Source organism: Sorex araneus, chromosome 3 (genome assembly GCF_027595985.1).
Source record: "Sorex araneus isolate mSorAra2 chromosome 3, mSorAra2.pri, whole genome shotgun sequence".
Lineage (NCBI taxonomy): Eukaryota > Metazoa > Chordata > Mammalia > Eulipotyphla > Soricidae > Sorex > Sorex araneus.
The window spans coordinates 142,932,722-142,945,222 of NC_073304.1; the positions used below are offsets into that span (position 1 = coordinate 142,932,722).

Here is a 12,501-nt window from a genome sequence, read left to right on the forward strand (position 1 = left end):
GTCGGACCCTTGCGTTGTTTCCAGATTCAGGCTGTTGTGAAAAGTGCTGCAAAGAACATAGAACTGCAGATGTTTTTTACTGCAGTGTGTTTTTGCACCCCCGAGGGTATATTCCCAGAAGTGGTATTGCTGGGTCATCTGGGAGCATTTCTAGTTTTTTGGGGAATGCCCATATTGTTTTTTAAAAAGTCTGGCTTTCCCACCAACATTGAATGAGAGTCCATTTCTCCCAGTAGTTCTTGTTCTTTTTTTTTTTTTTTTTTGCTTTTTGGGTCACACCCGGCGATGCACAGGGGTCACTCCTGGCTCATGCACTCAGGAATCTCCCCTGGCAGTGCTCAGGGGACCATATGGGATGCTGGGATTCGAACCTGGGTTGGCCGCGTGCAAGGCAAACGCCCTACCCGCTGTGCTATCACTCCAGCCCCCGTTCTTGTTCTTTTTAATGTGGGCCAGTCTCTGTGGTGTAAGGTGATATCTCATTGTTGTTTTGATTTGCATCTCCCTGATGATTAGTGATGTAGGGCATTTTTTTCATATGCCATTTGAATTTCTTCTTCCTCTTTCTTTTTTTTTTGATGTAGGAGTACTGCTTTCTTTTCAATCATTGATTACGCTGATTGAAACTAGCATGAACTCCACATTACTTTTCTTTTAATTGAATCACCCTGAGATACAGTTACAAAGCTTTCATGTTCGAAATTCATCCATACAATGATCGAACACCCATCCTTCCACCAGTGCACACTTTCCACCACCAGTGTCCCTGTATATACCCCTCCCCCCATCCCAGTCCTCACCCTGACTCCATGGCAGGCAGTTTCCCCAATACTCTCTCTCTACTTGTTTGTTTGTTTGTTTATATTACCTTTTTTTTTAAATGCATCACCGTGAGGTACAGTTACAGACTTACAGACTTTCGTGTTTACATTTCAGTCATACAATGATAGAGTACCCATCCCTCACCAGTGCCCATTCTCCACCATCAATGATCCCAGTATCCCTCCCACCACCCGCACCCCATCCCCACCCCACCCCTGTGGCAGGGCATTCCGTTTTGTGCTCTCTCTCTCTCTCTCTCTCTCTCTCTCTCTCTCTCTCTCTCTCTCTCTCTCTGTATCTCTCTTTCTCTGTCTCTCTCTCTGTCTCTCTCTCTCCTTCCCCCCCCCCCGGGTATGGGTGTTGTGGTTTGCAATAGAGGTATTCAATGGCCATCATTCAGTCTATAGTCTACTTTCAGCATGCATCTCCCATCCCGAGCGGGCCCTCCAAGCTCCAGGCACCCATACTTGGTGGTCCCTTCTCTCTCTGAGCTTCCTTTCCCCCAGCATGGGTCTCTCTCTACTGTTGGGCATTATGTTTTGCTCAAATTTTCCCACCACCATTCAGTCCTGCCTGCCAGGGTCAGATGCTAGATCATTTATTGTCCATTGCTCATTTTGAATATCTTGGGTGTCGTGGCCATGCGCTTCTGGAATCCTAGATTGTAAATGGTTGGTTCTGGAGACATTTCTCTGGGGCAGTAATCCATTTTGGGATTCAGTTGGGCATCTGTGGATCAGGGCTGTTGGTACACTAAGATGGCTCTCGGAGGCACATTGTGGAGGTGAACAGCCAGGCTGACAAAGGGGGTGGGGAGCCAGGGAGAGATAGCCCGGTGCCTCTGCTGCCATGTGGCATGGAGATTTAGTGCTGTAACCCGTCTACCTGGGCCTTGCTTGTGGAAGCTCTTGGTCACTAGGATTCTATCTGAAGTATGCGAGGAAAGTGCACCTGCTCCATCTGGGGTTCCCCAGTGAAATTGGCTCAGGATGGGGCCTGGAGATATCTCCAGTTCTGTGGTGTCTTCTGGGACTTGCTGCTATGTCTCTGGTTTTTGACCTCTTTTGAGATTTATTTATGGGTCTCGGAAGCAAGGCCAGTAATAGAGTTTACAGGGTGGTGCTGGAGTTGGTTTGTGGGGGTGACTGCCAGTGCTTCCATGTGTATTGGGAAGTGGGGGGAGGTAGCCCACCCCAACTCCATGAAAGCCTGGGGAGTTCAGTCACAAAACCCGCATACCCGAATTTTCAGCAGATTATATCTTGGTGAAGTCTGTATGGCGGTGATTTTGGATTGTGGAAGCAAGCAACTGCTGGGGGCTCTGCTTGGGCAGGCACAGGCCAACCTGCCCCCCTCCTGTTTACCCCAGTCTGTTCAGCCATGTGTGGATTCCAGATTAACTGCAGCTTTTGGTCTCTTTCGAGATTTATCTATGGATCTCTGAAGTAAGGCTGATAAATGAGCTTGTGTAGCTAAGCCGGAGGTAGTTTGTGGTTATGGCTCCCATATACCTAACTTTTGATCATTCAATTTCTTGGTAAACTTGATCCCAAGTTGTTGGGGTCTGGCCAAAGTAACAGCAGCAGTCTTGGGGTGTCAGGAAGCCCGACGGCACCATCAGGCTGCTGATGCACTCACCCAAGTACAATTTTGAATTTCTTCTTTGAGGAAGTTTCTGTTCATTTCTTCTCCCCATTTTTTTTTATAGGATTGGATGTTTTTTTTTCTTGTAAAGTTCTACCAGTGATATATATATAGCTAGCTAGATAGATAGATAGATAGATACATATATATGTCTTTGATATTAACCTCATATCAAATGGGTATTGGGTCGATAGTTTTTTCCATTCTGTGGGCAGTCTTTATAATGTTGGTCACTATTTCTTTTGAGGTACAGAAGCTGTTTAGTTTAATGTAGTCCCATTTGTTTATGTTTGCTTTTTTTGTCAGTGGTGACATCTCTGAAGATACCTTTAGCTTTAAAGTCATGAAGGATTCTGCCTATGTTGGATTCAGATCTGTTATTGAGGTTGTTTTTTTTTTTCTTTTTGGGTCACACCTGGCGATGCACAGGGGTTACTCCTGGCTCTGCACTCAGGAATTACCCCTGGCCATGCTCAGGGGACCATATGGGATGCTAGGATTTGAACCTGGGTCAGCTGCGTGCAAGGCAAACACCCTACCCGATGTGCTATCTCTCCAGCCCTGGAGGGTTTTTTTTTTTTAAATCTGCTTTGATTGGACTTTTGTGCCTGGCCTTAGAAAGAGGTCTGATATCTTTTTTTTTCCATGTAGCTCCCAGTTTTCCTAGTACCACTTGTCGATGAGGCTTTTCTTGTCCATTTCCTAGTTCTTGCTCCTTTATCAAAGATTAAGTGATCTTATATTTGAGGGTTTATGTCATGATATTCAACTCTCTTGTATTGGTCTGCAGGTCTGTCTTTATTCCAATATCATGCTGTTTTAATTACTATCACTTTGCAGTACCATTTAAAGTTGGGGAAGACATTTGACCCAGCAATACCACTCCTGGGAATATATCCCAGAAAAACCAAAAAGTATAGTCGAAATGACATCTGCACTTATATGTTCATCGCAGCACTGTTTACAATTGCCAGAATCTGGAAAAAACCCGAGTGCCCTAGAACAGATGACTGGTTGAAGAAACTCTGGTACATCTATACAACGGAATACTATGCAGCTGTTAGAAAGAATGAGGTCATGACGTTTGCATATAAGTGGATCAGCATGGAAAGTATTATGCTAAGTGAAATGAGTCAGAAAGAGAGAGACAGACATAGAAAGATTGCACTCATCTGTGGAATATAGAATAATAGACTATAAGACTAACACCCAAGAATAGTAGAAATAAGTACCAGGAGGCTGTCTCCATGGCTTGGAGGCTGGTCTCTCGTTCTGGGCAACTCAGAGAAGGGAACACCAAGTAAAATGTGGTTAGAGGTCATATGGGGGAAAGATGATGCGGGCCGAATATAGACTAGAGACTGAACACAATGGCCACTCAACACCTTTATTGCAAACCACAACACCTAATCAGAGAGAGAGAACAAAAGGGAATACCCTGCCATAGTGGCAGTGTGGGGTGGGGGGAGACGGGACTGGGGAGGGGGGAGGGATGTTGGGTTTACTGGTGGTGGAGAATGGGCACTGGTGAAGGGATGGGTTATCAAACTTTGTAAGGGAGAAACATGAGCACAAAAATGTATAAATCTGTAACTGTAAAAAAAAAATAAAATCCAAAATAAATAAATAAATAAATAAAGTTGGGGAAGATTATGCCACCCATCTGCTTTTTCCCAGTGATTGCTTTAGCTCTCTGTTCTTGGGGGTTTATTATTTCATATGAATTTCAGAAATGTTTTATCTATTTATTTCTTTGAAAAGTGTCATGGGTGTCCTTATAGGGACTGCATTGAATCTGTATAATGCTTGAGGGAGTGTTACCATTTTGACAGTGTTAATCCTCTGGATTCATGAGCAGAGGATGTGCCTCCATGAGCACTGGATGCGTCCTCTTTATTTCTTGAAGTAGTGTTTTGTAGTTTTCTTTGTATAGGTCCTTCATCTTTTAGTTAAGCTGATTCCACAGTACTTGATTGTGAACATTAACTCCCTTGTGCTATTTTTCCAGCTCTTAATTTATTTTTATTGAATCACCATAAGATAGTTACAAAGCTTTCATGACTGAATTTCAGTTATACAATGATTGAACACCCTTCCCTCCACCAGTATGCATGTTCTACCAATGTCCCCAGTATCCCTTCCACTACCCCCACCCCATCCCACCCCCTGCCTCTATGGCAGACAGTTTCCTTCTTATTATCTTTCTGCTTTGGGGCATTATGGTTTGCAGTACAAATACTGAGAGGCCATCAAGTTTGGTCCTTTATCTGCTTTCAGTGCAAATCTCCCATCCCAAGCAATCCCTCGATCATTGACTTAGTGATCTCTTCTCTATCCCAGCTGTCTTCTCCCCCAGCTTGTGTAGCAAGCTTCCAACTGTGGAGCAATTTCCTGCCCCTTGTCCCTAATGTCCTTGGGTTTTAGTGTCATATTACGTATTTAATATCCCGCAAATGAGTGAATGAGTGCAGTCATTCTATGTCTATCCTGCTTTTTCAGACTCATTTCACTTAGGATGATACTCTGTATGTCCATCTGCTTATAAGCAAATTTCATGACTTCATCTTTCCTAAAATATAGGTCTTAGTTTTTATTTCTTAGGAACAGGCTTAAGACTAATGGTATTAACTCCAGTATTAGTCAAAAGAAATATTTCTGGCTATGATAGCATTAAATTTGTGCTTTAATATGATAATATGAGTGAGAAATGAAAAATTTTATCCAGAAGCAAGGCTACAAATGTTTTAAAGCTGTATCACCTATCATGTCTGTTTATTTTTTCATCTTTAAAATTATTTTTTGGTTTTGAGGTAGCTCCGTGGGTAGGTGCATACAAAGCAAGTGGGAGGCTTGGGTTTGATTACTGGTATCTCGTGGTCTCCCAAGCATCACCAGTAATGACCCCCCGACTCTGCCAGTCATAGAGACCCATATAACCCCTGGGCTTTGCTAAGTGTGGCACAAAATTCAAAACAAACAAGAAACAAAAATTATTTTTTGGTTTTAAGATTTACTGTGCTTCCGAAAATGCCGTTTAAGGTAGATAACCGTATACTTCCAGTAGCTCAGAAACAATAAGCCTGTCTCTGAGATATAGCAGCATTGCGAATGCCATGGCTTCTTCAGAGAATCCCTCTGAAGTGCGACCCAGTCTGCAAATATACATGGCAGAAGTCATTTTTTTAGCCTATGAGTAAAAGGATAGAAAATAGGATATAGACTATTCCTGTAGCCTAATGTAGGTGACTTTCTTCAAATAATGATGAGAACAGTGAAGGCAAGAGAGATAAGGACAGTTTGCTGAGTTTGTTCTCTCCCTCCTGATCCTTTGTTTCCTAGAAGACAGATGAGGATTTGTTTTAAAAATAGGCTGTCTTATCCGGGGCAATCCAGAGTGGGACTAGTGGATAGTAAGACCCAAAAAACCCTGGCAGCTGAAAGTCAACAGAACTCAATCACTGCCATGCTCACGGCCACAGTCTTAGATGAGCCTCATCCATGGGTGAATCTGCTAAAAAACCCAGGTATGTGGGAGTCAGGACCGAAATCTCCAGGCTCACCAGGAAGCAGGAATGGGTGACCTTCCCATCTCCCTGCACTTCCAGTAGCTGGCAGTCATGCACATGAACTGCCTCTGGTGTTTAAGCTCATTTGTGGCCTTGATCCAGAGACTCACATATTAACTTCAGAAGAGGAAGAGAGCAACATGCCGCAGAGATGCCTCTAGACCCCTAAGTCACCATTTATTTAAAAATATAAATGTTGTTATATCACTCTATTTAAAATCTAGAGCGTGCAGCCACATGAAATCTCATATTCTATCCACGGGCTTAATGGCTACAGGACGATGCAGCAATCTTCACACACTTTCCTCTAAGGAAACTTTCAGATCATCTTTAGCAGATTATTCATAACTGGCAATACAAAGTAAATTATTGTGTTCTGCTTTGGGGGCAGGCTTTAGGGATTGGGGTGCAATAATTTGAAATATGGTGGTAGAAAGGTGTAATGGTGGTGGGATTGGTATTGGGATATTGAATGTAATCATCTATTATTGTGAACAACTTTATAAAAATAAAATTTAAAAATATATGTATATGCTTTGGGCTGGTGCGGTAGCACAGAGGGTAGGGTGTTTGCCTTGCATGAGGCTGACCTGGGTTCTATTCCTCCATCCCTCTCGGAGAGCCTGGCAAGCTACCGAGATTATTCCACCCGCACAGCAGAGCCTGGCAAGCTGCCCATGGCGTATTCGATATGCCAAAAATAGTAATAAGAAGTCTCACAATGGAGACATTAGTGGTGCCCGCTTGAGCAAATCGATGAGCAACGGGATGACAGTGATACAGTGACAGTGATATATGTGCTTTAGACTGCCTGTAGGATAAAATCCAAATTGTCCGACATGACTCTTGCCATGTTCCCCTTGAGAAGGCAAAATCTGAAACGAGTTTATTTGTAGTTAGTAATTAATTATAGGAAGTGGACATAGAACACTAGAACAGGGCTGGGCAGAATGAAGTAGGAGCTGGTCACTGCTGTGGGCATTTGGGTCTCCATCCGTCCCAACTCTCAGGAGCTGTATAAACAGCTTGCTCTTCACAATATCTATTAAAGGGAAGAAGAAATAATCTGTTTATTGGTTCCCAACACGCAAAATAATTTACTTTATCTTGCTTGTTACAGCATATATCTCACTAGTGTTACTAAAGTCAAAATTCTACCTTTCTTGGAAATATAGTACAAGATAGTCATAATGAATTATGTCTTGAAAAATACTCTCTTTAGTTACATATGGTCAAAGTTCTGTTTTTTAAAGGTATTAAAATTCTATTTTTGTAACTTGGAAATATGTGAAATCTACAAATAATTATGCAACACAAAATGAGCATCATGTCATTTTATCAATTACATATATATGTATATATATATGTATATATTATATGGGGAGGGAAGCTGGAGCTCATCCCCTCCGAGGGGCCCTGGGGAAGACAGCCAGGCGTGCGGCCAAGAGACTCTCTGCCACCCCGAGCAGAGCTCTCGGCAGCCGAAGACCATCAGAACCTAGCTACAGCCGTGCTCAAGGCCCCTCTCCACACTTTCGGACAGGCCTCATGCATGCAGGTACCGGCAGAGGAACCCAGGTGTGTGTAATCCCATCAACGGCAAACATCCAGAGACTTAAGCAAGCTCCAACATCCAGAGACAAGCTCTACAGCAATATCTTGTAGCCTACTATTTCTCTGGGAGAAATTGGCAAGCTTCTGAGAGTTTCCTGCCCACATGGGACAGCCTTGCAAGCTTCCCATGGTGTACTCATATGCTAAAGCCAGTAACAAGCTGGATCTCATTCCCCTGATCCTGAAAGAGCCTCCAGTGTGACATCGTTGGGAGGGCTAAGATCTCAGGGAATCGACGATTAACAGGATTTTGTGATCGTGATATATATAATATAATTATATCAGTATATCAATAATGAGTACTATCATTTATACCCAAGATCTATATTATTTTGTTAGAAATATTCTTTATTGGGGCTAGTGTGATAATGTAGTGGGTAGGGCACTTGCCTTACACAGGGCCAACCTGGAGCCTTCCTAGGAATGATCCCAAGAGTATAGCAATGGATATGCCGCTCCTCCATTTTTTTTTGTTTCTTCTTCTTTTTTTTACTTGAGGTAGTAATATTTTTAATGTTTCAGGAGATTGTTTTTTTTTTCCTTAGTCTGTGTTTGAGGACTAATACCTAAAAAATCATAATGTTAAAATATACTAATTTACCAATTTTGGATCTTCAAAGAAAAATAGATGAGCTTTGCTTTTTTCCCTCCGTGGTTGTTTTTTTTTTTTTCTTTGACAAAGACATAGTCATTTATGATTAGGTTTTAGTCTCAAACCTAAAAGGTAGAGCCTCTCTGAGATAAGAATCCATGGTGAAGTAAAGGCAGGTGGTGATAATCTCTTCTTCCAGTCCCATTTTCTTGATAACTTTTATAATCTTCTCAGTGGTTTTGCTTTTATTCACTGTGAATATTCTGTATGACATTGATTAAAGTCTCATTTCCAGGGGCAGGGTTTTGGCTAATGTGGTAGAACATTGACCAGCTTAATCTCTGGCCCCCTGAGCACAAAGGCCCCCAAAAGTAAAGCCACATAAGGTTTTGTTCCAGAGGATAAAATGTGACCACCCAACCAAGATAAAAAAAGAAAATTATTAGCATGAGAAGAGTTTCTTGAAAATTATTGGCTTAGGGATAGACACTTAAGGTCTATTTTTAGCATCTTTAGTACCGTTGCAATTTTTTTTAATGCAGGTTTTTTTAATTTTAAAATTATTTTTGCTTGACGAAATAATGTTGAATAATCTGCTGTACCAATAGATTGCATGCCAGGTATTCTTTATAATTTAAGTGCTTGAGAAGAAGAAAGAACTAGAATTAGCAGTGTCGGTTCTATGAACAGAGTGGTCTACACAGCATGAGTTACCCATTGGTCTTTCTATAATAACCTAAGTGAAAGTCTAAAGATTTTCATCACAATTTGAATAAAGGGACACTCCGTATAGTGTGATACAATATTCTAATAATAATGTTGTTTTGTTTCTGAGATAGATTTGGGGTTTAATGAAAACTACTTTTAGTCTTTTAATTAATTAATTTTGGGGGGGGTCACAAATGGCAGTGCGCTGGACCTACTCCTGGCTAAGTGCTTAAGGATCACTTCTGGCAGTGATAGAGGACTATGCAACACTAGGGGTGAAATATGAATCCAGAGTATACATTCTAACCCATGGAACTATCTCTCCAGTCCCTTCTTTGATAGTTTATCTTACTCTATCTTATTTTTATTGTATTTTGGGGGATTCACTAGGCAGTGTGTAAGGACTGTTTTTGCTTCTGTGCTCAGGAGAAATTTCTGGTGATGCATGGGGGACCATATGAGGTGATGGCATCAAACCAGGGTTGGCTGCAGGCAAGGCAATTGTCCCATGTACTATCTGTAACTCTTAGTATTTTAAGTTTTAAAATTTCTTTAATATTTATGGATTGTGACTTATGGTTTGATCTCTCTTGAACAGGTAGTTTGAAATTGTCTGTCATATAAAAGAATGATAATAGGCTGTTAATCTGAACATAGCCACATAGACATTGCTCTTGAAATCACTTAATTTTCAGAAAGAAGTCCAGATAAATATTTAAGAGGTGAATGTTATACTGTGATCTTGTGTACATTTCTGAGGAGACTTATGCCTAGATATGATGCCTCAGTGATGCTGCATTTATTTCCTTGCTTTAAAAATGCATATATATATATATATATATATATATATATATTTGTCCTTTAGGTTTTTATATTGTGTAAAAGATCTTAGAATACATCGTCTCAGGAAATATTTCATTACATTTCCCCTGCCTCTTTAGATATATTAACATTGTACTTGATTACTTAAAAGTCTACTTTTTCTTTTTAGAGTTAAACTGAAATATGTTAAACTGAAAAAATACCTGAAGGAAATATGTGAATCCGAAAAGAAGGCTCATATTCGAAACCAAGAGTATTTGAAGCATTTGGAACATGTTGAAGCTCAGATAGGAAGATTTACCACAAATGAAGAAAAACTTCTAAAATTGAAGGTGACATCAATTTTTCTGTTGGGAATATGGCTCAATGATAGAACTTGACCTTCATATATATGAGTTACTAGGTTCAGTCCCTAACACTGCAACAAACAGATCTGTGTGTTTTTTAGGTTTTTTTAAAATTAAAATTGGAAATAGTGAGTTTCGGATCAACGTTGGGCATTAATGTTTAGTTGTTCATAAGATTAACTTCCTCTTTTCACCGAGAATTATCGTACTGCTAAATTTTGACCCGACAACAGTGAAATAAAATTTTCTGATTCCTACTTTCATTCAGAAATAAGTAGAATATCCATATTTTGTCACACTGCTTTAAAAAGGCATCATCACTAGCCAGTACCTAGATTATCACCTGGCACTTGCAGTTTATTGGCTACATGACCGAATTTGAGCAGCATTAGGACTCCTTCTAGTGACTACTTTCGTCTTTAAAGGATCCTTTTTGTGTGGTCTCAGCTCCTCTGTTCTGGTCAGGCAGAGGCTGAGGAAAGACTGTGAGTACAGAATTGACACTTGAGGAGTTTGCTTTTATGGTTCTCAGCAGAGTGGTCCTCTCCCATTCAGGCATCCCATTCCTTCTGCTTCACAAATAATACCTAGTGTGCTAGTGTGCAGGGCCAGGCCTTTCCCCCCACCATTGTGCTATTAAGGGATCAGTCGCAACACTGGTTATAGGAAGAGTTGTCTCCCTCTCTCCCTTCCTTCTTTCCCTTCCACTCTTTATTGTAAAGCTTTCTGCTATGGTGTGAATGTTTGCCTCTCTCACACCATGAGTTCATGGTTTGTAATCCCCAAAGATGATGCTTAGGTGAGGCCTTTGGTAGGTATTTATGTCATAAAGATGGAATTCTTATAAATAGAACCAGTGTCTTATGAAAGCATAAGCCCTGAAGGCCACTGGGTGTGGTCCCAAACTACCCAAACCAAACTAAAATGAAATAGTATGGAGCAAATGAAAACTTAACCCAAATTATTTTTTTAGTGTGTGTGTGTGTGTGTGTGTGTGTCTTCCTTCACCACTGACACTGAGGATAAAGTCTGCAGAAATAGTAACTTTGAACAAAAAGGAGGCTCCTTCATTATATAACCTTTGGTAGCATCCAAATTATTTTCAGTAAATTACTTTGTGACACTAGACTCACTTTACATATTTAAAAAAACATTAGGTTTTCTGTAATTTAGTATTTTAGTAACTAAGTCCAGAGAGATATCTGCCAGAAGTTGCATCGTTGCCAACTTGTACTTCTCAGTTACATTATATTCCACATATGAGTGCAATCTTTCTATGTCTGTCTCTTTCTTTCTGACTCATTTCACTCAACATGATACTTTCCATGTTGATCCATTTACATGCAAATTTCATGACTTCATGTTTTCTGACAGCTACATAGTATTCCATTGTGTAGATGTACCAGAGTTTCTTTAACCAGTCATCTGTTTTGGGGCACTCTGGTTTTTTCCAGATTCTGGCTATTGTAAACAGTGCTGCAATGAACATAGAAATACATATGCCATCTCTACTATACCGTTTTGCCTCTCCGGGATATATTCCTAGGAGTGGTATTGCTGGGTCAAATGGAAGCTCAATTTCTAATTTTTTGAGAATCGTCCATATTGTTTTCCAAAAGGGCTGAACCAGTCGGCATTCCCACCAGCAGTGAAGAAGAGTCCCTTTCTCCCCACATCCACGCCAACACCGGTTGCTTTTGTTTTTTGGGATGTGGGCCAGTCTCTGTGGTGTGAGATGATATCTCATGGTTGTTTTGATCTGCATTTCCCTGATGATTAGTGATGTGGAACATTTTCTCATGTGCCTCTGAGCCATTCGGATTTCTTCTTTAGGAAAGCTTCTGTTCACTTCATCACCCCATTTTTTGATCGGGTTGGCAGTTTTCTTCTTGTGGAGTTCAACCAGTGCATTGTATATCCTTGTTATCAACCCTTTATCGGATGGGTACTGCATAAATATCCTTTCCCATTCTGTAGATTGTCTTTGTACTTTGGTCATTGTTTCTCTTGAGGTGCAGAAGCTTCTTAGTTTGAGATAGTCCCATTCATTTATCTCTGTTTTCACTTGCTTGGCCAGTGGCGTGTCAGCTTTGAAGATACCTTTGGCTTCAATGTCGTGGAGGGTTTTGCCGACCTTGTCTTCAATGTACCTTAGGGATTCTGGTCTGATGTTGAGGTCCTTAATCCATTTTGATCTGACTTTTGTACATGGTGATAGGTGGAGGTCTAAGCCCATTTTTTTGCATGTAGCAGTCCAGTTTTGCCAGCACAATTTGTTAAACATGCTTTCCTTGCTCCACTTCGCCTTTTTTGCTCCCTTATCAAAGATTAGATGGTCATATATTTGGGGGGATGTGTCAGAGTATTCAACCCTGTTCCATTGGTC

General features: G+C 40.9%; 1 protein-coding gene and 1 pseudogene across 5 annotated transcripts in view; both read left to right on the top strand.

Moving 5' to 3' along the window:
• The window catches only part of LOC129403439 (uncharacterized), a 575,036-nt pseudogene that overhangs the window by 176,028 nt on the left and 386,507 nt on the right, over positions 1–12,501 (top strand).
• KIZ (kizuna centrosomal protein) overlaps positions 1–12,501 on the top strand; it is a 173,496-nt gene that overhangs the window by 35,976 nt on the left and 125,019 nt on the right. For 3 of the 5 annotated variants that reach the window (XM_055131939.1, XM_055131940.1, XM_055131941.1), the window contains one exon: positions 9,938–10,100. The exons of the other annotated variants lie outside the window; for them this stretch is intronic. In XM_055131939.1, the coding sequence (XP_054987914.1) occupies positions 9,938–10,100 (163 nt within the window). The remainder of the gene's footprint in view (positions 1–9,937; positions 10,101–12,501) is intronic. 5 annotated transcript variants of the gene reach the window in all.